General features: G+C 49.1%; 2 protein-coding genes across 3 annotated transcripts; one reads left to right on the top strand and one right to left on the bottom strand.

The window, feature by feature from the left end:
• Window positions 1-232: 232 nt before the first annotated feature.
• On the bottom strand, window positions 233-9,814 carry LSM4 (LSM4 homolog, U6 small nuclear RNA and mRNA degradation associated). Its single transcript, XM_030966627.1, has 5 exons — window positions 9,341-9,814; window positions 9,099-9,140; window positions 8,894-8,992; window positions 4,488-4,671; window positions 233-1,602 (listed from the first exon to the last, which is right to left on the bottom strand). The coding sequence occupies exons 1-5, from the start codon at window positions 9,341-9,343 to the stop codon at window positions 1,514-1,516; spliced, it is 417 nt and encodes a 138-aa protein (XP_030822487.1). The 5' UTR covers window positions 9,344-9,814; the 3' UTR covers window positions 233-1,513.
• Window positions 9,510-24,891, top strand: PGPEP1 (pyroglutamyl-peptidase I). 2 transcript variants are annotated; one of them, XM_030966626.1, is made up of 5 exons: window positions 9,510-9,651; window positions 12,581-12,633; window positions 19,252-19,368; window positions 20,471-20,703; window positions 22,108-24,891. In XM_030966626.1, exons 4-5 carry the CDS (start codon window positions 20,498-20,500, stop codon window positions 22,298-22,300), a joined length of 399 nt encoding a protein of 132 aa, XP_030822486.1. In that variant the 5' UTR covers window positions 9,510-9,651; window positions 12,581-12,633; window positions 19,252-19,368; window positions 20,471-20,497; the 3' UTR covers window positions 22,301-24,891. The 2 variants fall into 2 exon arrangements, with proteins under 2 accessions (XP_030822486.1, XP_030822485.1); XM_030966625.1 differs by lacking the exon at window positions 9,510-9,651 and adding an exon at window positions 9,872-9,989.
• The last annotated feature ends 417 nt before the right edge of the window (window positions 24,892-25,308 follow it).

Genomic DNA, 25,308 nt, shown 5'->3' with positions numbered 1-25,308 from the left:
CTTTGTTAAAATGCCACAGGAGTTTTCCAGGAGGGAGGACACATCACCCCATCCCCTGGAATTGGCTCCCTGGGATGAGCCGCTCACGGCCTCAACGAGGAGCTCCACGGAGAACGCGTGGCTGGTGTTGGAAATGGAGTATTTCGGGGTTTATCCCCGATTCCAGGGCTCAGGGAAGGGCTCTGGGCTGGGCAGGGCCCAGCAGCATCACAGACACACACAGGGAGGCGGCTGGGAGAGCCTGGAGGTTTATTCTCACTCACCACTGTGCCCAGTTCTACAAACATTAAAAAAATAAGTCTATAAAAGCAAGTTCTTCGCTCCTTTTCAGTACAGCGGCGATGGCAGAGCCTCCAATATGAGAACCAGTTGTACAAACCCCAAACCTGCTCAAAACAAGCCACAATATCAGTTTCCCCCCCCAAAATTCAGCTGTTTCATCCATCCAGGGAGGGGGCTGAGGCACACCCAGAGCTGTTTCTTCCCCTCCGTGTGGCCAGTTGGGATCAGCCAGGATATTCTGAGGGTGTGTTTTGCTCATGGGATGGAAGACTGGAGTAACCTGACCTGGGAATTCCCAGGAGTTTTCTGAACCTGCAGGAGGGACACGTTCACACGCTGTCCCCAAGGGAGGGTAATTGGTGGCTGGGGGAGGAAGTGACAGGTACAGCCAGCGAGGTCAATCACCAGCCACTGACGGAAGAAATCAGGTTGAGAAACATTGTCAGAGCTCAGGACTTGGTGTCGCAGCAGAAGGGTGAGAGTTTTCAAAAATAAATCCACGCAAATCAAGCTGATGCTTCAAAAAACAAATTTAAATCCCCCATGAAGAATGAGGGGTGCACCAGCCTTGTGCAAAAAAAAAAAAAAAAAACCAAAAACCACAGAAAAAAACCCTGTTCCTGTGAAGGAAACTTCTGGTCTGAAGTCAAATTAGCAATGAACTAATTGGGAAATGCTCATTTGTCACAAAGCTCTCTTGGGAACAAGCCTTTTCATCCCTCCTTTGAGGCACTGGAGGAACAGAACTCACTGGCCAGGAGAAGAAAAGCAACAGCTTCAAAGTTTGTTGGTTTAAAAAAACCCCAAACCTTCAGGACTATTCATATACAGACACAACATCCTCAAGTTCAGTGTTTTTAAACCAAAACGCATCTGTTACAAACAAAACAACTTTCCCAAGTTTCAAGTATTTAAAAAAAAAAAAATCCAAGCAATCCAGAAAGTGTTTGCCTTCGTACTGGTACCTCTGAACGGGAAAATATTTTAAATTAAACCTGGTAAGCCTGAAAAAAATCACTCTCAGAGGAAGGCAGAACCTCGGTCCTTAACCACGAACGAATTTTTAAAAATATTTCCAATGATTTGCTGACTACAAGGAGAGAAAACTCCGCGTGAGGGGCTTGCGAAGGAGCATGATTTGGGCTCTGGTTCTGATGGAGGAGTGGGACAGGGAACGTTTTTTGGACACGTGGCAGCCCTGAGGTGACAAAACCCGAAGCGTCCCTGGCCCTCACTGCTTGGCTGATTGCCTGCCTGGCTTCTTCTCCTGCTGGCCTCTCCCACTGCCTGGGATTCCTCGGCCACGGCCACCAAACACACCTGTGGAGCAGAAAGGGACAGGTATCAGCACCCCGTGAGCCAGCAACGCCTCACAGCCTCACTTATCCACGCCTCACCCCAAAAACTTGCTTATTTTGGGAGGTCTTAGAAGCAGAAATGTGACTTTTCGACTTCTCCTTTTGCAGCCCCACACATTTATTTAGGGGGTGCACAAACTCATCCCCCCGCCCCCGCCAGCAGCACCTCCCTGGTGTGTCTGTCTCGTGGTCAATGCTGAGCTCGTGCTAAACTCGGGTTTCCTCCCAAAAAAATGGAACCAAAGGTGAAATCCAGGTTGTGAAGTGAGAGCTCAGCCCAGGGAGTGGGCAGAGCAATCCTTGGTTCTGAGAGGGCACGGGGCAGCAGGGGCTGATTTGGGGGCTGCAGTGAGATCTCGGCCCCAAAACCGGGCGCTGCTGAGATTTATCCCCAAAATCCCATCCTAGGGATAAAGGGACGTGGATGCACCCTGCTACACAAAGGCAGAGCCCAAAGGAGACCCAACCCAAGCACCAGAGGTTCTCTAGAGGAGGGGACGTGCCCAAAATATAAATTGTTAAATTATTCCCAAGCCTGCAGTGCTGGGGATGCTCCTCGTGGAGCGAAGGCTGGGGACTGGTGAGTTTGGGGCAAGCAAGAAGCCAAAGGAGGAGGATGAGGAGTGTCAGAAACAATAATCCTTTCAACTGCGAGCACAATTACAGCTTCCCTCCTGCCCCGTGGCCTCCCAACAAAATTGTCCTGCCTTCGTTTTTTTCTTTTTTTTTTTTTTTTTTTTTTTTTTTTGTTTTTTGTTTTTCCTTTCCCTCCTCCCTTCACGTCTGGGCGACGAGAGCCAAACCTTTGAGCTAATTAGCAAACGCTGAAGCTTCCCTTGAAAATATTTGTAAATATGTGGCAGGTGGACACTGCCACAGCAGGGAAAACAGCATGGTTTTGGTGTTTATCCCCCAAAAAAATCCTAAAAAACTGCTGTGCCAAGGCAAAGGCGAGGAAGGGAACCTCGTAATAAATATAATAAATAAATAGAAATATAAAAATAAATATATTTATATAATACAATTTCGTATTTATAATAAACATGAATGCATAAAGAAATATATTTATATAAATATAAACTTGGATTTATAATATATAAAATATATAAAAATATATTTATATAAAGATAACGTTTATAATAAATACATAAATATATTTTAATATAATTTTTATTTATAATAAATAGAAATATAAGAATAAATATATTTATAGAATACAATTTCGTATTTATAATAAATGCAAATACATAAATATATTTATAGAAATATAAATTTGGATTTATAATATATAAATATATAAAATATATTTATAGAGAGATAATTTTTATAATATATATAGATAAATATATCTTCATACATATTATAAAAATTTATTATAAATTTTTATTTATAATAAATACAAATATTAAAATAAATATATTTATATAATGCAATTTCATATTTATAATAAATATATTTATTATATACATAAATAAATAAAAATAAATAATAAATAAATAATATATTGTAAATATATTTATAATACATAAATAAATATATTTATAGAAATATAAATTTGGATTTATAATATATAGATATATAAAAATTTATATAAATAAATATAATTTATATAATAGATATCTAGATAAATATATTTTTATATAAGTTTTTATTTATAATAAATATAGATATATAAATGAATATAATAAATAAAGGGAAATATTTATTTGGGATTTTTCAGCTCCAGCTGCAGGTGAAGCCCGGCCCAGAGCAGCCCTGGGGTTGTGGGGTGACCACAAATCCCCACATCCCAAAGATGTGGCACCAGGGGAGAGCGCAGGAACAGCTCCCAGGCTTCCAGGGGGATCGTTTGGGGAAAAAGGAGCAGCAAATCCCCCAGCTGGGGTGCCCTGGGATCACCCAACCCCAGAAATGGGAAGGGTTGTTCGCGTGACCTATTTCCTCTGAAGTGGCAACCTGCCCTTTATCAGGAGCATGAATTATTCATCTGCCAGGAGCAGCTCAAACCCTCGCACAGTTTTGTCTTCTTGTTGTTGTTTTTTAAATACAAATACATTAACAAATCAGGAAATCCAAACCCCCATCTTAAAGGGGGAAGAAGCCGATTTTTTTTCCCCCTCAGAGCCTGGTTTATTTTCACTATTTTCACCCAGAACAGCCTTTTGTTTTCCCCCCTGGGCCTTGCTGAGCTGCGTTTCTGCAGGGCCACGCTCCTGAAGGAGCTGAAAGAGTCAAGTTGAGACTCCGCAGAGCTCCTGCCCAGCCCCAGGAAGGAGGGAGGCCCATCCCTGGCACGAATCCTGCCTGCTCCTTGGCAGGGGCTGCCTGCTCGACTGGATCCTGCTCGGGAGCCGCTCCAGCTTCTCCCAGGCACGGCCCTGCGTTTAGCACACAGCACCAGGAGCTGCTCCCCGCACAGCGGGGGAAATTTTAAAGGCAGGGATCCCATTCTCCCCTCTCCAAGATGGGGGGAAAAAAAATTAAAAAATCAGATTTTTACCTTATCCAGCTCCTCCAACCCCCCAAAAAAATCAGATTTTTTACCTCATTTAGCTCCTCCAACCTCATAAAAAAATCAGATTTTTTACCTCATCCAGCTCCTCCAACCCCCCCCCAAAAAAAATCAGATTTTGACCTCATCCAGCTCCTCCAACTCCATAAAAAAATCAGATTTTTTACCTCATTTAGCTCCTTCAACCCCCCTTAAAAAATTACATTTTTTACCTCATTTAGCTCCACCCCAAATCAGATTTTTACCTCATCCAGCTCCTCTAACCCCATTTAAAAAAATCAGATTTTTTACCTCATTTAGCTCCTCCAACCCCATTAAAAAATCAGATTTTTTACCTCGTCCAGCTCCTCCAACGCCACGTCCCTTCTGCTGCTTCTGCTGCTGCATCCCCCCGCGGCCCCTGCCCTTGGACACCACCTCCTCCTTCACCATGTCGATGATTTCGTCGGGGATCCGCAGGTACTTGATGGTGCTGCCGCGGATGTAGCACTCGGGCATCCTCCAGAACTTGTCCCCGTCCTGGTGGGGAGAAACGCGAGGAAAAAACTGCTGCTTTTGGGTCATTTTGGGGGATATTTTGTCCCCATCCTATTGAGGAGCAACATGAGCAAAACCTGCTGCTTTTGGGTCATTTTTGGGGATTTTTTGGTCCCCATCCTGTTGGGGAGAAACATGAGCAAAAACTGCTGCTTTTGGGTCATTTTTGGGGATATTTTGTCCCCATCCTCTTGAGGAGCAACACGAGCAAAACCTGCTGCTTTTGGGTCATTTTTGGGGATTTTTGGTCCCCATCCTGTTGGGGAGAAACACGAGCAAAAATTGCTGCTTTTGGGTCATTTTTGGGGATTTTTTGTCCCCATCCTGTTGGGGAGAAACACGAGCAAAAACTGCTGCTTTTGGGTCATTTTTGGGGATATTTTGTCCCCTACCTCTTGAGAAAATCCTACTGCTTTTTGGGGGGAGTATACGTTGGGGAGAAAAAACGTGCAAAATTGCTTTTTGGGTCATTTTTGGGGATATTTTGTCCCCATCCTAATGGGGAGAAATGGGAGAAAAAAACTGCTGCTTTTGGGTCATTTTTGGGGATATTTTGTCCCCATCCTAATGGGGAGAAATGGGAGAAAAAAACTGCTGCTTTTGGGTCATTTTTGGGGGATTTTGAACTTGTTCCTGTCCTCTTTGGGAGCAGCATGTCAGGCCACAAGCAAAACCTGCTGCTTTTGGGTCACTTTTAGGGATTTTGAATTTGTCACCACGAGCAAAACCTGCTGCTTTTGGGTCGTTTTTAGGGATTTTTTTGTCCCAAACCTGTTGAGGAGCAGCAGTGAGGCCACGAGCAAAGCCTGCTGCTTTTGGGTCACTTTTAGGGATTTTGAGCGTTTCTGGAGAGCGGGAGAGCTGCAGCAGTCTTTGCTGGGAGCATTACCTGTAACCAGCTGTGAAAAATGGGGGTTTAACTCCCCAGAACACAGAGCCCCACAAACAGCTGCAATTTCAATTCGTTCCTCAAACAGCGGCAGAAAACGTCAGAAGAAGAGGGTGAGGGAACCAGGCCCTTCCTCCCTTCTCACACCAGAAGGGAATTGAAAGTGGGACCAGAACGACCAATTCTGGTAAGAAAAACGCAGCTGTGGCCAGGATTCCTGTCCAGCTGGGAGTCACCCCACTCCTTCCCTCCTCTGGGCTGTGGAGGGAGCAGAGAGGCAGCTCTGGAGCCAGCTGGCTGTGGGATGAGAGCCTCCAGAGCAGCTGAGGGGAATAAGGAACTCGCGCTTTATATATTTATTTAAATATATTAAAAATAAAAATAAAAATCTTCAGGTGCTCAGTTTTGGAGCAGCCACCTCCCTGCTTTGCTTTCGGGCAGTTTCAGGGTTTTCCTGGGATACCATAGGACTCAACCCAATGGGTTATTATATATTTATTATCTATCTATCTATCTATCTATCTATCTATCTATCTATCTATCTATCTATCTATCTATCTATCTATCTATCTTTAATTTTTTTTAAGTAAAAATCTTTAGGTGCCCAGTTTTGGAGCAGCCACCTCACTGCTTTGCTTTCAGACAGTTTCAGGACTTTCCTGGGATACCATGGGCTTCCCTAGGACTCAACCCAATGAGTTATTATATATTTATTTTATAAATAAAGGTATATTTATATTTTTTTTTTTTAAACAAAAATAAAAATCTTCAGGCGCTCAGTTTTGGAGCAGCCACTTCCCTGTGTTGTTTTCAGGCAGTTTCAGGATTTTTCCTGGGATACCATGGGCTTCCCTAGGACTCAATCCAATGGGTTATTATATATTTATTATACATATATATATATATTTATTCATTTAAAAAATTAAAATAAAAATCTTCAGGTGCCCAGTTTTGGAGCAGCCACCTCCCTGTGTTGTTTTTTTCCTGGGATACCATGGGCTCAACCCAGCAGGGTTTCAGCGAGTGCTTGTAGGAATAAGAACCCAGGGCTGAACAACAACTCAGGGCTGTAGGAATAAGAACCCAGGGCTGAACAACAACTCAGGGTTGTAGGAATAAGAACCAGGGCTGAACAACAACTCGGAGTTGTAGGAATAAGAACCAGGGCTGAACAACAACTCGGGGTTGTAGGAATAAGAACCCAGGGCTGAACAACAACTCAGGGTTGTAGGAATAAGAACCCAAGGCTGAACAACAACTCAGGGTTGTAGGAATAAGAACCCAGGGCTGAACAACAACTCCCTGGCCATGATGTCAGTGGGAGGAGGGACTGAGCCGGCTCCAGCAGGGCCCGGCTGCAGCTGGGGTGGCTCTGTCCCAGCCCAGCCCTCCCCATGTGCAGCAGAGTCCCAGGAGAGGAGCACGCCCTGTTCTGCACTCTGGGGATGCAGCAGCAGCTCCTCTCAGCATCATCATCATCATTATCATTATTATTATTTGGGGCAGCTCTGCCTGCACGGGCAAGCCCAGGACAAGATTCCCTTCCAAGAGACAGAGCCGGCAAACCCCGCCCTGCCTGGGATGCGCCCGGCCGCTCCTTGGCTCGGGTGCAGGAAGGGATGGAGCTCGCGGCTCCTTCCTCGTTCCGGGCTGCCCCGGGTAAACAGGAGGCTCCCGGCTCGTTGTCCCGTGCCATCTAGCGGCCAGGGCCACCAGTGCCACCGGTGCCACCAGCGCACGGCGGCAGATTCCGTCTCCACCCGGGGTTTGGGGGTGTTTGGAGGCACATGAGGCTGCTCTCCCTGCGCGCTGATTGTGGAATCGCGGAATGGTTTGGGCTGGGAATCAAAGACTGTCCCAGTTCCACACCTCCCACTGTCTCAGGCGGCGCCAAGCCCTGTCCAACCCAGCCTTGGACGCTGGGTTGTGTCCAAGGGATGGGGACACAATCCCTCGGACTGTGGGATGGGGCAGCCACGGCTGCTCTGGGGATTTCATCCCAAACCTTCCCCACCCTCACAGGGAGGAATTCCTCCCCAAAATCCCACCTCACCCTGCCCTCCCCCTGTCCAAAGTTTCCATCCCCTGGCCAAAGTTTCCATGTTTTTGTCAGCCCCTTCAGGGACCAGAAGGCCACAATGAGGTGACCCCAAAGCTTCCCCTCTCCCAATTCCCTTTTCCCACGGGAGAGCTGCTCCATCCCTCTCTGATCACCCTGGACTCACTCCAACATCCCCACGTCCTTCGGGTGATCCCTCCCAATAAAACCTGAGCTGCTGCTCTTCCCACGCAGAGCACCGAGCCTTTGGAAGCAAGTTTCCACGGAGAAGGGAATCATCACCTGTGTCCTGACTTTGCTGTCACCTCCTCTGAGTTCCCCTTCCACTAAATTCAACAGCGCATCCTCGTCCCACCGTGACCCAAAACCCAGCCACAAATTCCTAAATTCCACCCCGAAATTCCCTGCAAACCTCACTCAGGGTGTCCCCCCTGTCACACTGATGAGCCCCAGCCACACCACTCCACACTCCTGCCCTGGAGACAGCAGGAACTCGGGGGGTTTGCAGGGGATTTTTGGGAGAACAAGGATCCCTGGCAGCCCCTCCTGCGGAGCTCTGGCATTCCAGGGCTGGGAAAGCACAACAGCAGCTGGGCTTCCACCATCTGTGCTGCCCACAGGGACCACACCAGACACTTCTGGTGCGGGTCAAAGCCCAAAACACAGATCCCAATCTCCTGGAGCAACTTTGGCCAAGGGCAAAGGTCCCAGACCTTCCAAAGGTCCCCTTAACCTCAGTGGGTGAACTCAGCTGGATGTGGAGAGGGGAGGGAATAAAAGAGATTGGAGGGAATAAAAGAGATTGGAGGGAATTAAAAAAAAGAGATTGTGGTGTTTGAGGCTGCCTGGGACAGGTAAAGGCTCTGGTTTTTGGGAAACCTGGATCAGCATCACAGCACGTGGCCCCCCACTCTCCTCACCCAGGAGGATGAGGGACCCTAGCCCCTCATGCTGTGATGTGCAGAGAGGGGACACACACACAGGGCTGCTCCTTCCTTATGGGCACTATCAATAATTAAATGGACATTATCAATAATTAAATGGACATTATCAATGATCACATTAAATCTGCGTTTCAGGCAGACGTCACGCCTCCATAGGAGCGCTGTGAGCTACAGCAGAGCCAGCCCGGCTGCGGGGACAGAGCTGGGGAACCTTTGGGGACAGACCGGGGGTGCCAGTCCTGTCTGCTCCCGGTGCCCTCCGCGGACCCTGCCGTGGGTGAGCCCTGCCCGGTACCGGTGCCGCAGCCTTACCCGCGATGTGCAGATAACCTCCCGCAGGTTGATGTTCATCCAGTTGTCGCAGCTCACCAGGTGCCCGTTGTACGTCTCCCCGTTCTTCAGCTCCACCAGCTGCGAGAGAACGGCGGTCACGGGGCGCCGGTACCGGGACGTGCCCGGTGCCACCCGCGCGGTACCGGAGAGGGGAGCGGGGCTGGGCCGCGCGGCCCGCACTCACCATGGGGTGGTTCTGCGCCGTCTTGAGCAAGGACAGGGGAAGCTGCGGGGGGAAGAGAGGAGAAAGGCCTCAGGCACCGACCGGCAACGGGACACCGGCCGGGCACCGACCCGAGCACCGAGCGGGGCACCGGGCACGCCATCCCTGGCGGCGGGGAAGAGATGATCCAGGCCCTCCCCTCCGCTCCAGCCACCTCCCGAGCCCGGTTCCCCGTTCCCCCCCGTTCATGGTGCCCCGCTCACCATCGTGCCGGACCGGGAGCCGCCGCCGCGCCGGGCGCTGCCGCTCAAACCGCCCCCGGCTCCGCGCGGGACCAATCAGAGCGTGGCGCGGTCCCGCCGCAGCCAATCAGAGCGCGGCGCGGTCCCGCCGCAGCCAATCAGAGCGCGGATCACGGCCCGGCCGCGCCGCGCCGCCCGGTCCGTGCCTTTGCGGCGGCACCGCCCCGGCCGGGTCGCGCCGAGACGGGATGGGCCGCGCTCCGCACCGCCCAGTACCGCGGCCGCGCTTCGTGCTGCCCCACAGCGAGCAGGGAACCCCCGCGAGGCTCAGGGTGAGCGTTTTATTTAACTAAACCCCCTCCGAGTCCTGCCGCTGAGGCGGGCGAGCGGGAGCCCTCGGGCTGCGCCGCGCACGGACGGTGCCCGTGATGGGTAACGGGTGAAGGGCTCCAGGCCGTCCCGCTGCGGGACTTCCGCCGCGGCGGCGGAAGCGGCGGGTCCGGGCGGCGCGGGGCGGGGCGGGCGGCGCGGGGCGGGGCCGCGCTCAGTGCGGGGCGGCGGCGGCGGGACGGGACGGACGGACAGACAGACAGACAGACAGACGGGACGGACGGGACGGGACGGGACGGAGCCGCGATGGAGAAGCCGCGGCGGGCGGTGGTGGTGACGGGTACGGGGCGGTGAGAGGGGAAATGGGGGGGCATTGCTGGGGGACCCCGTCCCTGCGGGGGCAGTTTGGGGGAGCCCTTCCTCAATTGAGGGGGGGCTGCCAGGGAAGGGCAGAGCTGGGGGGGTTTAAGGGTCTGGGGGTGCAGCTGGGGGACCCCTGCTCCGCGCTGAGGAGCAGCTTTGGGGGTCCTTTTGCTGATGAAAGTGGCCGGGGGTAGGGGTGAGACCCCTCCCCGAAGTGTTGGGGGGCTTGCAGGAGCCACTTCTGCGTGATGGGGAATTTGGGGCAGGGAGGGAATTTTGGGCGCCCCTTCACCACAGGGCTTGGAGGGGGCAGTTGGGGACCCCTTCCCTGAGATCAGTGGGGGACCCCTTCCCTGAGGTGAGGGGGGGTCTGCTGTCCCATCGGGGGGGGACTGAATGGGGAGTGGGGGCTGTTTTGGGGGGGCTGTTTTGGGGGGCTGTCCCCTGTGTGGGGCGATAAATGGGGCGCAGGGCAGAGTCTGGGGGGCTTTGCCTCAGGGGTGCCAGAGCTGGGGGGGGTACAGCAGCGAGGGGCTTTTCTAGCATTTATCCATCCAGCTGGCGCTTGGATCCCCATTTTCCATGCGTGACCCCATCCCAGAGGTTTGCTATTCGCCAGAAGAAGGGAATCGATCCTCCCAAGGAGCAAGCAGGAAAACCAATTTGGGGCGCAGGGAGGGGGGAATCCCACCCTGAGCCCCCGAGGTGTGGGAGCTGCTCCCCGAGGCGCTGGAGGGAAGAATGAGCGAGAGGCCCCGGCGGTGTCAGCCTCCCCCCGGGGTACAAAGGCAGCTCGGGGTGATTTGTGGGTGAGGCCGCCCTGTGACAAATGGGGAACTGGCCCAAACTATTCAGGTCTCCCCCCAGCAGCTGAAGCTGAGGCCGCTTGAATAGCAGAGCGGCCGTAACCACGGGCAGAAAGTGCCTCTTTGCAGGGAGCAGGTGGCAGATCCTGCCTTTCCCAGCCCCAAATCCAGCGTGGAGCGGCGGTGACTAAACAGAAAACTTGCGTCAGGAGACGTTCTGCTGCTCGAGGCTCCTCCACGCTCCTTTTTTTTTTTTTTTTTTTTTTTTTTTGGGTAAATTTCAAGGAAGTCTGGTTGCAAAAAGGCGGCGGTTGCCTTGTGAGCTGTGCCCCTGTTTGATAACTCCGTGGACGTCGGGAGGAATTCCGTTCAGCACTGGGCACGGTGTCGTGTTCCCTGCGGGTTCCCAGCCGGGCTGGCCGAGGATAAACGTTATTTGTGCACAATTTCTTTTTTAGAACTCGTTAAGGAGAGATAATCCCGCGGCCATCCCTGCCGCTGGTTTTAGTGCTAATGAGCCTCGCGGGGCTGGATGTGCTCCGTGGGGTCGGGGGCTGCCCGCAAAGTTCCCTCTGTTCCCAGATGAGGCAGAGCAGGGGTAGCCCCAGCTGTGTTTGTGCCGCTTGGATTTGGAATTTGGAGCAAGGGAATCCTGCCCTTGTGCGCGGGCACCTGTGGAATTCCAGCCTTCCCCTGGCTGAGCTGTTGAAAGGTGCATTTCGTTTCTTTTATGGGATTGTCACGCTCTATTTGGGAATTCAGCTCCAGGGAGTCGTGTGGGGCTTGCACAAACAGCTGGGGAAGGCATTCATTTGCCTCCTTCCCCTGCCGCGGTTTGTCTCACACCCCTGCAGCTCTGCTCGCAGGAAAACACCCCCAGCATTTCGGATTTCGTGGGGATATTTATTTTGGCGAGCCGGGCTGAGCTCCGCGGGCGTGGACGAGCCCACGCTTGGGAAATTCCTGCTGGGGTGCAGCCTGCCTGGGGAGGGCAAACCCCGCATTTCCATTGAGCCGATATTTGCGGTCCCTCTCGGATCCTTTCAGGGGCTGGGCAGAATTTATGTCTCCTAATTGCACCAGGCTCGGAGGGCAAGGCTGACATCTGAAATTAAAGCATATCGACGTTACACCCAGATAAATTGCCCGACCTTTGTGTGCTCGCTCAGGGGAAAAAAAAAAAATAATAAAAAGATATTATGGATTACCAGTTAACTCCAGAGTTATTCATTAGGAATTTGGAGGTGCTGAAGGAAGTGGTTTTGATGACACCCTGGTAGCCTTTGCTGAGCTGTGGGTGGGCTGTCAACAGCTCTGTTTATTTCCTTGGGAGGTGTAATTAATGCTAACGAAGATCTTGGAGAGGGCCCTGAACGTTTGAGGCAGACTTGTGGAAGCATCTGCTGTGGGCTGAAGCAATCAGGAATAGAAAATCCAATCATGATTCTAATTCTGTGCCATCGGGCAAGTTAGCTGGTAATAACCAATTTTTCTAACCTGGGCAGGAAGGAAAGTTCTCCTCCTCAAAAAAAAAAAAAAAAACAAATTTCTTTTCAGGCAAGTTATTGTTTTCCTTCACTGTACAAGGCTGGAGTTGAAATATTTTAGTGCAGGTGTCTTGTTTGATACTCAGGTGTAAAGAAATAATGATTGAGAGGTAAAGCGGAGTTTGTTTTTTGTTTGTTTTTTTTTTTTTTTTCCCAGGAAAGCTCAAACCTCTTTGCAAGTTGAGTCAAATCTGTGAATTTTTCCTCTCTTGCAGGGTTTGGGCCGTTTGGAGAGCACGCTGTGAACGCCAGCTGGATTGCAGTCCAGGTAACCCCTGGGTTTCCCTCTTGGGAAGCGTCAAAACAGAGGACAAATCCCTACAAATTTGGGCTTTCAGCTCTTTTTATCACTTACAACTTCTCCTGGAGCTCTCTGCAGATATCCAGATGGTCAGCTGGATAATGTTTGATTCCCTGCTCAGAAAACAATCCCTGAGCTGGTGGAGTTTAATGAGATCGAGTTAATGTAGCTGAGGCGGGTCAGGAATTCCCAGCTTTGGGTGCTTTTTAAATGGGGCAGGGAGCTTGGAATCTTCCTGTGCCCCGGAGAATTCCAAACAAACAAGCCAGCCCAGAGGAATCCGGGTGTTTTTCTCTCAGTTCTGACTTGAAGCTGGGCCAGCTGAGTTCACCTTTATCCCTGAGAGGAGACTTTGGTGGAGTTGAGTGGCAGATCTGATTTCCAGGCAGAGCTGCCTCATTTCCCATGCTGGATCCTCCCTTTTCTGCTTGGGAGAGTTTTTTGGGGAAATGCCTTTTGCTGCCTGCTCAGGACAATCGGCTTTATGCCGCTCTGTACCTGCCTGGGCACATCCCTCAGATCTGGAATATCCTGCGAGGGAATCATCCAACAGCTCCTGGCCGTGCACAGGACACCCCAAAATCCCCACCCTGAGCCCAGGAGTTCATCTGGCTGAGGCTGGCATCCCACAGGTGTGGCAAAAAGAGGGAATTGAGCTCTTTTTGATGGAATTAAGGTGTTTTTTTTTTTGTTGTTGTTGTAAAAACGCTTTTCACAGGGATGGTGCTGCCACATTATCCCACTTCCTCCTTCTTTGTCAATTCTGGATGGGGGTTTGTGGCAGAGCCCCTGGGAATTCCATGGTACCTTTTAGTACAGTTGCCCAGGGAATTAAATCCATTTTTCTCCCCACCACGCCTCTCTCCCCTTCAGAGCTCTGAGATTAATATCTTCTTCCAAAAGCTTTTAAATTAAATCACAAACTCTAATCAATTACAGCCAACTAATGTCCAGCTGCCTGATACGTCGCTGCCTGGTGGGAGAAGACAAAACCTTTGCCTCCAAGAGCTTTTTTTTTTTTGGGAATGAATTTATTTAATTTTGGGTCAGTCTGGGGGAATACGCAGGTCGTGGATGGCGGGGGGAAAAAAAAAATACAGGACGTTCCTAAAAATCGGGAGCGAGGCTCAGCGATTTGGTTTGTTCTTGCTGGTGTTGTAAATAGCTGCTTTTATTTCAGAGGAGATGGACAAAAGGGTTGGTTTTGGAGCAGGAGGAGTGGTGGGTGTTGAGATGTTGCTTGGAAAAAAAAAAAAAATAAACAAACCTAAAGAGAAACAGCTCCAGGCGCTGGTGGCTGCTCAGCTGTGTGGCTGAGGGGTGAAGTCATCTCCCCTCCGTGTAAAATCCGCTTTTTAGGGGCTTGGGGGATGGCAAAATTCAGACTTGGGGGTGTTCTGGGTGGATAAATTCAGAATTGGGGGTGTTTTGAGTAGGTTGGAGATGTTTGGGGTGGGTTAACTCGGAATTGGGGATGTTTGGGGTGTGCAAACTCAGAATTGGGGATGTTTGGGGTGGGTAAACTCAGAATTGGGGATGTTTGGGATGTACAAACTCAGAATTGGGGATGTTTGGGGTGGGTAAACTCAGAATTGGGGATGTTTGGGATGTGCAAACTCAGAATTGGGGATGTTTGGGGTGGGTAAACTCAGAATTGGGGATGTTTGGGATGTACAAACTCAGAATTGGGGATGTTTGGGGTGGGTAAACTCAGAATTGGGGATGTTTGGGGTGTACAAACTCAGAATTGGGGATGTTTGGGGTGGGTAAACTCAGAATTGGGGATGTTTGGGGTGGGTAAATTCGTGGGGGATGTTTGGGGTGTACAAACTCAGAGTTGGGGATGTTTAGGGTGGATAAACTCGGAATTGGGGATGTTTGGGATGTACAAACTCAGAATTGGGGATGTTTGGGGTGGGTAAACTCAGAATTGGGGATGTTTGGGGTGTACAAACTCGGAATTGGGGATGTTTGGGGTGTACAAACTCAGAATTGGGGATGTTTGGGGTGGGTAAACTCAGAATTGGGGATGTTTGGGATGTACAAACTCAGAATTGGGGATGTTTGGGGTGTACAAACTCGGAATTGGGGATGTTTTGACTGGATAAACTTAGAATTTGGGGTGTTTTGATTAGGTTTGGGATGTTTAGGGTGGGTTAACTCGGAATTGGGGATGTTTGGGGTGGGTAAACTCGGAATTGGGGATGTTTGGGGTGGGTAAACTCGGAATTGGGGATGTTTGGGGTGTACAAACTCAGAATTGGGGATGTTTGGGGTGGGTAAACTCAGAATTGGGGATGTTTGGGGTGGGTAAACTCAGAGTTGGGGGTGTTTTGACTGGCTAGACTTAGAATTTGGGGTGTTTCGAGTGGATCTGGGATGTTTGGAGTGGCTAATCTTGGAACTGGGGATATTTTGAGCGGCTGAACTCAGAATTGGGGATGTTTTGAGTGGATTGAGGATGTTTTGAGTAGCCAAACTCAGAACTGGAGATGTTTTGAGTGGCTAAGCTCAGAATTTGGGATGTTTTGAGTGGATTTGGGATGTTTGGGGTGGCTGAACTCAGAATTGGGGATGTTTGGGGTGAATTGGGGATGTTTTGAGTGGGTAAGCTCAGAATTTGGGATGTTTTGAGTGGATTTGGGATGTTTTGAGTGGGTAAGCTCAGAATTGGGGATGTTTGGGATGGATTTGGGATGTTTTGAGTGTCTAAACTCAAAATTGGGGATGTTTTGAGTGGATTTGGGATGTTTTGAGTGGGTAAACTCAGAATTGGAGACATTTTGAGTGGCTAAACTCGGAATTGGGGATGTTTTGAGTGGATTTGGGATGTTTTGAGTGGGTAAGCTCAGAATTGGAGATGTTTTGAGTGGATTTGGGATGTTTGGGGTGGCTAAACTCGGAATTGGGGATGTTTGGCTGGACTGGGGATGTTTGGGGTGGCTAAGCTCAGAATTGGGCATGTTTTGAGTTGATTTGGGATGTTTTGAGTGGGTAAGCTCAGAACTGGGGATGTTTTGAGTGGATTTGGGATGCTTCGAGTGTCTAAACCCAGAGCTGGGGATGTTTTGCGCACAAACCGGAGGCTCCGGGTCCGGATTATCGTGAGTGAAAACATCAGCTGGGAGGCAGCGGGGAGGATTTGCCTTTCCTTCCCCTGTCTCAGCCCCCAGAGGCCCAGACAAAAAGGAACAGCATGCCTTTGAGCCTGGCTGAGGTGGGCATTGTGCAACTTTCAGACGGGGACTTCATGGAGCGGAGGGGACACAAAGGCGTGTCTGAGTCCCCGAATCCCAGACGCTGTGATCTGCATTTTAATAGCAGAAAAATCAATTAAACAATCTTTCTAAATCCTTCCTAGCTCCAGGGCTCAGCTAGTTCTGGTTTATTACATCTTTTATTGTGCTGCATCCCGAGGATAAAATTCTCTCCTTTTATTTATTTTTTGGTTTTTTTTTTTTTGCTTTCGCTGCCCCTGGTTTTATTTGGGTTCTCCCACAGAACAACGGGCACGGGGTGAGTTTGCCCTGGAAGTGCAGTGAATTTCTGTCTGGTTTTGCAAGCTGACTGATTTTTACACATGGCTACCTTAAGTAGTGGCAGCAGCAATCTAATAATGCTGCTGAAATGAAAAGTTTTGAAATTTCACCTAAAAAAACCCAATGAAATGTTTGGGTTTTTACTCACGGGGGACAGCTTTCCTATAAAACCAGCAGGAAGAAAAACTCCTTTCTGCTTTATTTTAAGGCTCACAGCAAAACCACTCCGTGTTAATTTGGGTTTGCTCTTTTGAGTTTTCATCGTTCTAATCTGTCGGTTCAGGATTTTTATTTTTTTTTTTTTCCCCCCACAACTTTTGCTGGGGAGGGACCTTGCAAGGAGAAATCACTAAAATGAGCTTTTCTCGTCTGGTTTTGTGCCCTCCCTGCTGTGACTTAGGTGTGGACACAGGTGTGACCTGTGGACTGTGAAGCTGCCGGGCTCCTTCATCCCCCCCAGAAGTGCTGCTGGCTGTGGAGGAGGAGGAGGAGGAGGAGGAGGAGGAGAGAGGTCAGAGTGCATTGTGACATTAGGAAGGACAATTGCTGTCAGGGTGTCTAGACAGACCTGATAAGGATATTAGAGGCTCACAAAGAGCAGCATTGTGGAGGGGTCAGGGAATGGGTCACGCATGTTCTGTGTGCTCTGGTTGTCAGGTGGACAGGGCTGGGGGGCAGAGCTTGTTCAGGGGGGGGGGGAGGAAGGTCACAAACATCTTCATTATGGAGCGCTGGGCTTGCTTAAAGGAAAAGTTGTGGCTTGGTAAAGTTGGGGTTTAAGTGGCTGGAGGGTTCTCTTTTCATCCAGCAAAAGTTGCCACCACCAAATCCATCCCCAGGAGCTTTTTCCTTCTAAATCCCCACCATCAAACCCATCCCCAGGAGCTGTTCCCTTCCCCACCATAAAATCCATCCCCTGGAGTTTTTTCCTTCCCCACTAAATCCATCCCCAGGTGCTTTTTCTTTCCCAACCATCAAATCCATCCCCAGGAGTTTTTTCCTTTCCCACCATCAAATCCATCCCCAGGAGCTGTTTCTGAATCCTCACCATCAAATCCATCCCCAGGAATTGTTCCCTTCCCCACAACCAAATCCATCCCCAGGAGTTTTTTCCTTCCCCACCATCAAATCCATCTCTAGGATCTTTTTCCTTCCCCACCACCAAATCCATCCCCTGGAGTTTTTTCCTTCCCCACTAAATCCATCCCCAGGAGCTCTTTCCTTCCTCACCAAAAATTTCATCCCTAGAAGCTCTGTCCTTCCCCATCCCCGCCATCAAATCCATCCTCAGGAGTTTTTTCCTTCCCCACCCTTCACCTTCAGGAGCATCGCTTCTTGTTATTATTATTAACGCTCCTAAAAAGTGTTTATTCTCCTCCTGAAGAGGCTGGCTGGTGGTTGGACACTCTCATCTGTAAACTCCTTTATTGAGGCTCCAGGTAAGGTTTTGAAAGGCAGATTTGTGCAGATTTGTGCATCCCTTCCATCCAGCTGTGCTAATGAGTGTCTGAGTGTGCCAGACACTAATCAATACAGCTAGGCTTTAATATCAGCCTTGCCCTGGGAGCCAGAGCCTGTGATTTATCATCCTTGCTCATATCTGCTGCGCTCTGAAAGTGCCACTTTGGCCTTTCTGGCTGTTTTAGTTATCTTAAATCTTGTTACATCCCTGTGGTTTGGCTGTACAAGTGTGAAAGGTGTTTTTTCCCCTCAGTAGAAAACCACTCATGCTGATGGAAACACAGAAAAACGGTGGCAAGACACTGCTCATGTTTAAAGGGGGAGGCCTCAAACCTCAGCTTGGCTTCTCCTTTCAAGCGCCTTTAATTTTTAATTTTTAACCTGGGGGAATACGAGGTTGGAGAGTGAAAACAGCTGATCTGCAAGGGGGAAAATAAAACCTGAGAATCGCTTCAAGGAGCAGCTCGTGGCTCTGGTGAACCGAATCCAAACCTGGAACAGGGATAAATTCAGGGGTATTTTGGAATGTCCTTTGATGGCTTTTACCTGTTCCTACCTCAGCTCCACAGGAACAGCTGTTTTGGACATTTGGTGACAAGGGGAGAGTTTGGTCCGGGTTTGATGCTGCAGGAATTCCTTAAACATGATGGGCAAGGTCTCTTCTCCAAATGCTTTCCTGGTGTTACCTGGCTCCAAAGCTCAGCCTCAGCTGATGGGTTTTATTTTGTTTTTTTTAAGAACCTTTTTTTTTCCAGAGCCTTCAGACCTTGTGGGTGTTTCTTTGAGCTCTGGGAAGTTTTGGGGTTGGTGGCTCTGAGAGGTAGCAGAGGAGCAAAGCTCCAGGTGGAGCCTTCCTGGAGAGGACAGGGCAGAACCTGTGTGCAGGGGCAACTCCCAGTTTTGGGATCAAACAGTGCTTTCCTGTCAGAGAAAAAAGACCAAAACCAACCCTTTCCTCTGGTTTTAAAGTCTTCGCAAGGTATTTAACTGCCACTCTGTGTTTGAAAAGGTTTGGAGGAAATTGGCTCCGTTTATTGCCGGGATATTTGGGATGTCTTCATGGCAGAGAGGGAGAAATCACCTACTGGCTTAGCTGAATCACCGCAGCCCTGAGAGCTCTTTATCTGGAAATAAATGTGAAATTCCTCTGCAGGCCAGCAGCCCTGGGGTGATGGATAAAATCCTGCCAGTCCCACCTTCCCCACATCTCACTCCTTGGAAGAAGCAGGGTTGTGGCTGTCTCCCTCTATAAATATCGGCGCCAAGGTTTCCCTGGCAGCGTGGGTGACTGTTGTCGGTTAAATGTTGATTTCTTTGTCACACACACACATCAGAGCCACGCTAACGGCTCTGTGGGTGAAACTCTTCTTCCACACAGGTGGGGAGATGCCTTTGTTGTTGCCATTATGGGTTTGGGGTTTTCTTTACGTCGCTGTGAACTCGCTGCAGGTGCTGTTTGTGTGGTCGCACAGCCCCGGTGTAAACTGTGTGTTAGTCCCTCACTCTGCCATTGAACCCTCCAGGAGGAAATCCTCTGCTCATCCCGAGTCTGACCATCTTGGTTTTGCTTTGCTGGTGTTTTCAGGAGCTGGAGAAGCTGGGGCTGAGGGATGATGTGGATCTGCACGTCTATGAGGTCCCTGTCGAGTACCAGACCGTGCAGAGACTCATTCCTGCCTTGTGGAAGAAGCACAGTCCCCAAGTGAGTCAAGGGAGGAGGAAAAAACCACCCAGCAAAGGGTTGGAACCTGCAGTGGGCACCATGGGAAGTCTCCTTTTTCATGTATTCCCTCAGCCTGGCAGTCCCTGGCTGGATCTTTTCTTCTTTTGTGGTGAGGAATTTGTGGGGTTTTACAGCTCGGAGTGCTGCAGCTCCCAGGAGCAGTGGGTGTGAAGGGGCCACTGCAAGGCACAGCTCTTCCCCAAGAATATTTCTGGGTTCCACATTCTCTGAACCTCAGAGAAAGAAAACACAATTCTTATCTCATTTGCTGTGTTTGTGCCAAAGCAGAATGCAATGTGGGGATTGTTGGTGGTTTGGCTCCTTGGCCTGTCAGGAAATATCCCCACATTTCTCTTCACAGAGAAAAGCAAGGCACAATTCTTCCCAAGAATATTCTTATCCCATATTCCCTGCCTGTGTTTGTGCCAAAGCAGAATGCAATGTGGGGATTGTTCACCCACAGTGATGGTGTTTGGTTCCTTGGCCTGTCAGGAAATATCCCCACATTGCTCTGCACAGAGGAAAGCAAGGCACAGCTCTTCCCAAGAATATTTCTGGGTTCCACATTCTCTGAACCTCAGAGAATGATCAAAACAATTCTTATCATTTGCTGTGCCTGTGTTTGTGCAAAAGTAGAACGCAATGTGGGGATTGTTGGTGTTTTGGCTCCTTGGCCTGTCAGGGCCAGGTGTGCAGCCCCACATTTCTCTTCACAGACAAAACCAAGGCACAATTCTTCCCAAGAATATTCTTATCCCATATTCCCTGCCTGTGTTTGTGCCAAAGCAGAATGCAACGTGGAGATGGTTTCCCCACAGTGATGGTGTTTGGTTCCTTGGCCTGTCAGGAAATATCCCCACATTTCTCTTCACAGAGGAAAGCAAGGCACAGTTCCTCTCAAGAATATTTCTGGGTTCCACATTCTCTGAACCTCAGAGAACGACCAAAACAATTCTTACCGTGCCAGCGCAGCTTGGGCCCGATGACCTTAGAGGCCTCTCCCAGCCTCATTACTCTGTGGTTTTGTGATTCTGTGAGCAGCATTTTGCGCGGCCCAACCCCGTCCCTTCTCCCCTGGCAGCTGGTGGTGCACGTGGGCGTGTCGGGCATGGCCACCACCGTCACCCTGGAGAAGTGTGGCCACAACGTGGGCTACAAGGGGCTGGACAACTGTCGCTTCTGCCCGGGCTCGCAGTGCTGCGTGGAGGGCGGCCCCGAGTGCATCGACTCCATCATCGACATGGACGCCGTCAGCAGCAGGGTGTCTGCCCTGGGGCTGGATGTCACTGTCACCATCTCCAAGGACGCCGGCAGGTATGGGGCCTTGGCATCTTGGCGCTCTGGTCTCCTTGCCACAAGGGTTTCACGCCTTCTTGGCGTTTCCTCGTGGGCAGCTCCTCAGAGCGCTGGGTCTTCTTCACGAAGCAGCCAACTGACTCCAGTTCCCTTCTCAACCAGCTTTTTAATATATATTTTTTTAAAAATATATATATTTTTATATATTCATATATATATTTTATATATTAATATATATTAATATATATTTTTATATATTTATATATAAAAATGTATATATAAAATTTTATGAAAAGTCCTGCCTCACATCCCCCTAAACCCCGGGATGCCACCACGATGCTGAGGGACGGGCACCCTACAGCTCATTTTATCTGGTTTTTGCCCTTTTTTTTCACTGGATAATCTGTGGTTTTGTGTTCCAAGTACCTCTGTGACTGTGTATATAGGTATATATGTATATATAAAATGTATATATAAAATTTTATAAAAATTCCTGCCTCACATCCCCGTAAACCCCAGGATGCCACCATGATGCTGAAGCATGGGGACCCTACAGCTCATTTTATCTGGTTTTATCCCTTTTTTGGAAAAAAAAAAAATAGAGAGATCTTGACGTTTTTTGTCCTAAATTGAATTAGAACAATCCCAGACTCACAGTTCCTGCCCCTAAACCCCAGGATGCTACCATGATGCTGAAGCATGGGGACCCTACAGCTCATTTTATCTGTTTTTTCCCTTTTTTTTCACTGGATAATCTGTGGTTTTGTGTTCCAGGTACCTCTGTGACTGTGTATAAATGTATATATAAAATGTATATCTAAAATTTTATAAAAAATCCTGTATACATGTGTATATAAAATGTATACATAAAATTTTATAAAAATTCCTGTATATATATATATATATATATATATATATATATATATATATATATATATATATAAAATATATATCTAAAATTTTATAAAAATTCCTGCCTCACATCCCCCTAAACCCCGGGATGCCACCACGATGCTGAAGGACGGGGACCCTACAGCTCATTTTATCTGTTTTTTTCCCTTTTTCTGTGGTTTTGTGTTCCAGGTACCTCTGTGACTGTATATATATGTATATATAAAATATATACATATATATTAATATATAAATATATACATATATATTTTATATGTATATATAAATATATACATATATATTTTATATATATATATTTTATATATATATATATGTTTACCTAAAATGTTATAAAAATTCTTATATATATGTATATATAAAATGTATATAAAATTTTATAAAAATTCCTGCCTCACATCCCCCTAAACCCCGGGATGCCACACGATGCTGAAGCATGGGGACCCTACAGCTCATTTTATCTGTTTTTTTTTCCTTTTTTTTCACTGGATAATCTGTGGTTTTGTGTTCCAGGTACCTCTGTGACTTCACCTACTACACCTCCTTGTACCAGAGCCATGGGAGGTCAGCATTTGTCCACGTGCCTCCTCTGGGGAAACCTTACTCTGCAGAACAGCTGGGCCGGGCCCTGCAGGCCATCATAGAGGAAATGCTGGATTTTTTGGAGCACTCTGAAGACAAAATCAATTGTCAACATGAACACTGAGCAGCCTGGCCAGGAGCTCTCCTAGTATTGCACTTCCAAAATTTTCCCTGCTCTGATGAAGTATTGGGGGGAAAAGAAAATAATAATAAATCAAGCAACAGTTCCAGACACAGAATTGGAGACTTCAAAAAAAAAAAGAAAGAAAAAAAAAAAGGAATATTCTACAAATTCTGCTTAGAAATTAACTTTTTTTTTTTTTTTTTGGTGTTGTTGAATCTGTGAGCTCCAGCCTGAGCAACAAAGGATTCAGAATCTCTTCTCTAGGACACCTGCAGCTCCTGATTCCTGACGGGTTCGTGCTGGGAGCTCCAGGCAGGTTCCTCACCTGCACCAGCTCGTGGCCAATCCTTGACCTGAAAGGTTTGAAAGGTTTGCTTTCCAGTTGGCTTTGGGTTTGGTTTTTCCCCCTTCTCCTGCCCCGAATTCCAGGTGACGATGTGGAAGGACAGCTGGGTGCTGTGGGGTTGGCTTGGAAAGCAGAGTTTGGTGGGCACGAGGAGCCCGGAATTGCTTGGCTGGAAAGGAAGATGATTTTGGGCGCTGATTCCTCTCTCCACACCCTCCAGACACCTCAGCCTCCTTAGCTGCAGCAGAAGGATGTGTCTGGGGTTCTTTTGGAACCCAAATCCAGCTGGATTTTTTAAGTTTTTGGAACCTGATCCTAAATCTTTCCAAATCTCTTTTTCTCTCCTGGCTGCCTCCCTTCCTCAAGGACCTCCTGTACCAAACAGCCCGGTTCAGATGTGTCTAAAACCCTTCACTGATGGATAAAGAGCTTTGCTGAGGGCCACTTTCCCCACGGGAGATCTTTATCCTGGTGCTCCATGCTGTTTTTTTGAGGGGAAGGTTGAGAAATTTATAATTTCCCCAGCTGCAAATTCCCCCCTCGTGCTCCCAATTCCACCTGGATTCGAGTGGGTGCATAAAAATGCAGATGGAAATCTTCAAAACCCCTGCAAAAACGAAATGTCAGCTTCTCAAACCCAACCCCACTGCCTGGAAACCAGAGGGAATTATCTGAAATCCAGGAATTTTGCTCAGAGTGAGGATTCCGGGCTCTTTTCCTGGTGTCCCCTCCCAACGGGAGGGTTCAGGAGTGGTTCTGGCTGCTCCTGGGAATTTCCCCAGGAATTCTCTTGGATCTCAGCAGGATCTCAGCAGGTGGGTGGTGCTGGTCCTGTGGGCAGATTTGCTGCCAAATTTTGGGATTGCAGCAAAAAAAAAACAAAAAAAAAAAACAAAACAAAACCCAGCTGGGTTTGGAGCAGGACCAGACACAAACCTGGGAGCTGAGGCCTCGTGGGGAGGCCGCTTGGATGGAGAGGCCTGTGATGCTTTTACAAATCGCTAGAAATATATATATATGTATATATAAAAACCAACATTTGGAAGGTTTTTAAACCCCGTGGTTCTGAATTTCTCTGGTGCTGACTGGCTCTGCTATTGTAACTCTCAGTGAGAGCTGCCCTGGGCTTGCCAGGAGAAGTCTGGTGACAAAACCACTCCTTGTGACCCCTGAGATGGGACAGGAGCTCTGCGGCTGAGGGCACCTGAGCAGGAGGATGGTTTTGGGATAGACCCAAGGAAATTCCTCCTCTGTTCTCCATCCAGGCCTTCCTGCTCACAGGGATTTGCCTTCAAGTGAAATGTTGTCATTCCCATCCGCTCCGAGGTAGCACTTGTCAGATTTCCTGATTAGTAATTTATTTTATTTAATGTTTTGTTGAAATCTTCGTGCTTCGACACAGTTTTTTGATTTTTTTTTAATTTTTTTTGTGATTAGTTGAGCTCCTTATCCCCATAGGAATTATTCCTTTGTTGGTGGGAAGTTTTTTTTTTTTTGTCCTGGGTGGTTTTTAGCTGCTAAACTTGGGGAAGAGGAAATATCCCAAGTGGGGTTTGGTGATGGAGTAATTCCCAAAAAAAACCCCAAAAAAACCCTGAATTCATTCACCTCTGGTGTCGCTGTGGGCGAAACGGAGGTGGAAAATCAACAGGTTGGTGAGGCCACGCTGAAATGCCAAGGGTGGGCTCTGGGAGGGATCAGCATCTCCAGGTGAGGTGTCCCCTGTCCGTCTGTCCATCTGTCCATCCCTGGTTCTGTGTCCCTGGGTGGGTCTGGGGTCCCCTGGGTAGATCCGGGGTTCCCCTGGCTGTGTCTGGGGTTCCCCATGCCATGCTGGGGTGCCCTGGGTAGGTCTGGGGGTGCCCTGGCAGTTCTGGGGTTCCTCTGGAAGTTCTGGGGTTCCCCTGGCAGTTCTCGGGGTGCCCTGGGTGGGTCTGGGGTGCCTTGGGTAGATCTGGGGTTCCCCTGGCAGTTCTGGGGTTCCTTTGGCAGTGCCAGGGGTGCCCTGGATGTGTCGGGGTTCCCCTGGCAGTTCTGGGGTTCCCCTGGCAATTCTGGGGTTGCCCTGGCAGTTCTGGGGTTCCCCTGGCAATTCTGGGGTTCCCCTGGCAGTTTTGGGGTTCCCCTGGCAGTTTTGGGGTTCCCCTGGTAGTTCTGGGGTTCCCTTGGCAGTGCCAGGGGTGCCCTGGATGAGTCTGGGGTTCCCTGGCAGTTCTGGGGGTTCCCTGGGTAGGTCTGGGGTGCCTTGGGTAGATCTGGGGTTCCCCTGGCAGTTCTGGGGTTCCCTGGCAGTTCTGGGGTTCCCCTGGCAGTTTTGGGGTTCCCTTGGCAGTGCCAGGGGTGCCCTGGATGTGTCTGGGTTCCCCTGGCAGTTTTGGGGCTCCCCTGGAAGTTCTGGGGTCCCCTGGATGTGTCTGAGGGTGCCCTGGATGTGTCTGGGGTTCCCCTGGCAGTTTTGGGGTTCCCTTCGCAGTTCTGGGATTCCCCTGGAAGTTCTGGGGTCCCCTGGCAGTGCTGGAGTTCCCTTGACAGTTCTGGGGTTCCCCTGGCCATTCTGGGGTTCCCCTGGCAGTTTTGGGGTTCCCTGGCAGTTTTGGGGTTCCCCTGGCCATTCTGGGGTTCCCCTGGCAGTTTTGGGGTTCCCTTCGCAGTTCTGGGATTC

This window comes from Camarhynchus parvulus, chromosome 28 (genome assembly GCF_901933205.1).
Source record: "Camarhynchus parvulus chromosome 28, STF_HiC, whole genome shotgun sequence".
Lineage (NCBI taxonomy): Eukaryota > Metazoa > Chordata > Aves > Passeriformes > Thraupidae > Camarhynchus > Camarhynchus parvulus.
Note: the sequence above shows the minus strand (reverse complement) of the source record. Positions and strands in the feature narration are given on the sequence as shown.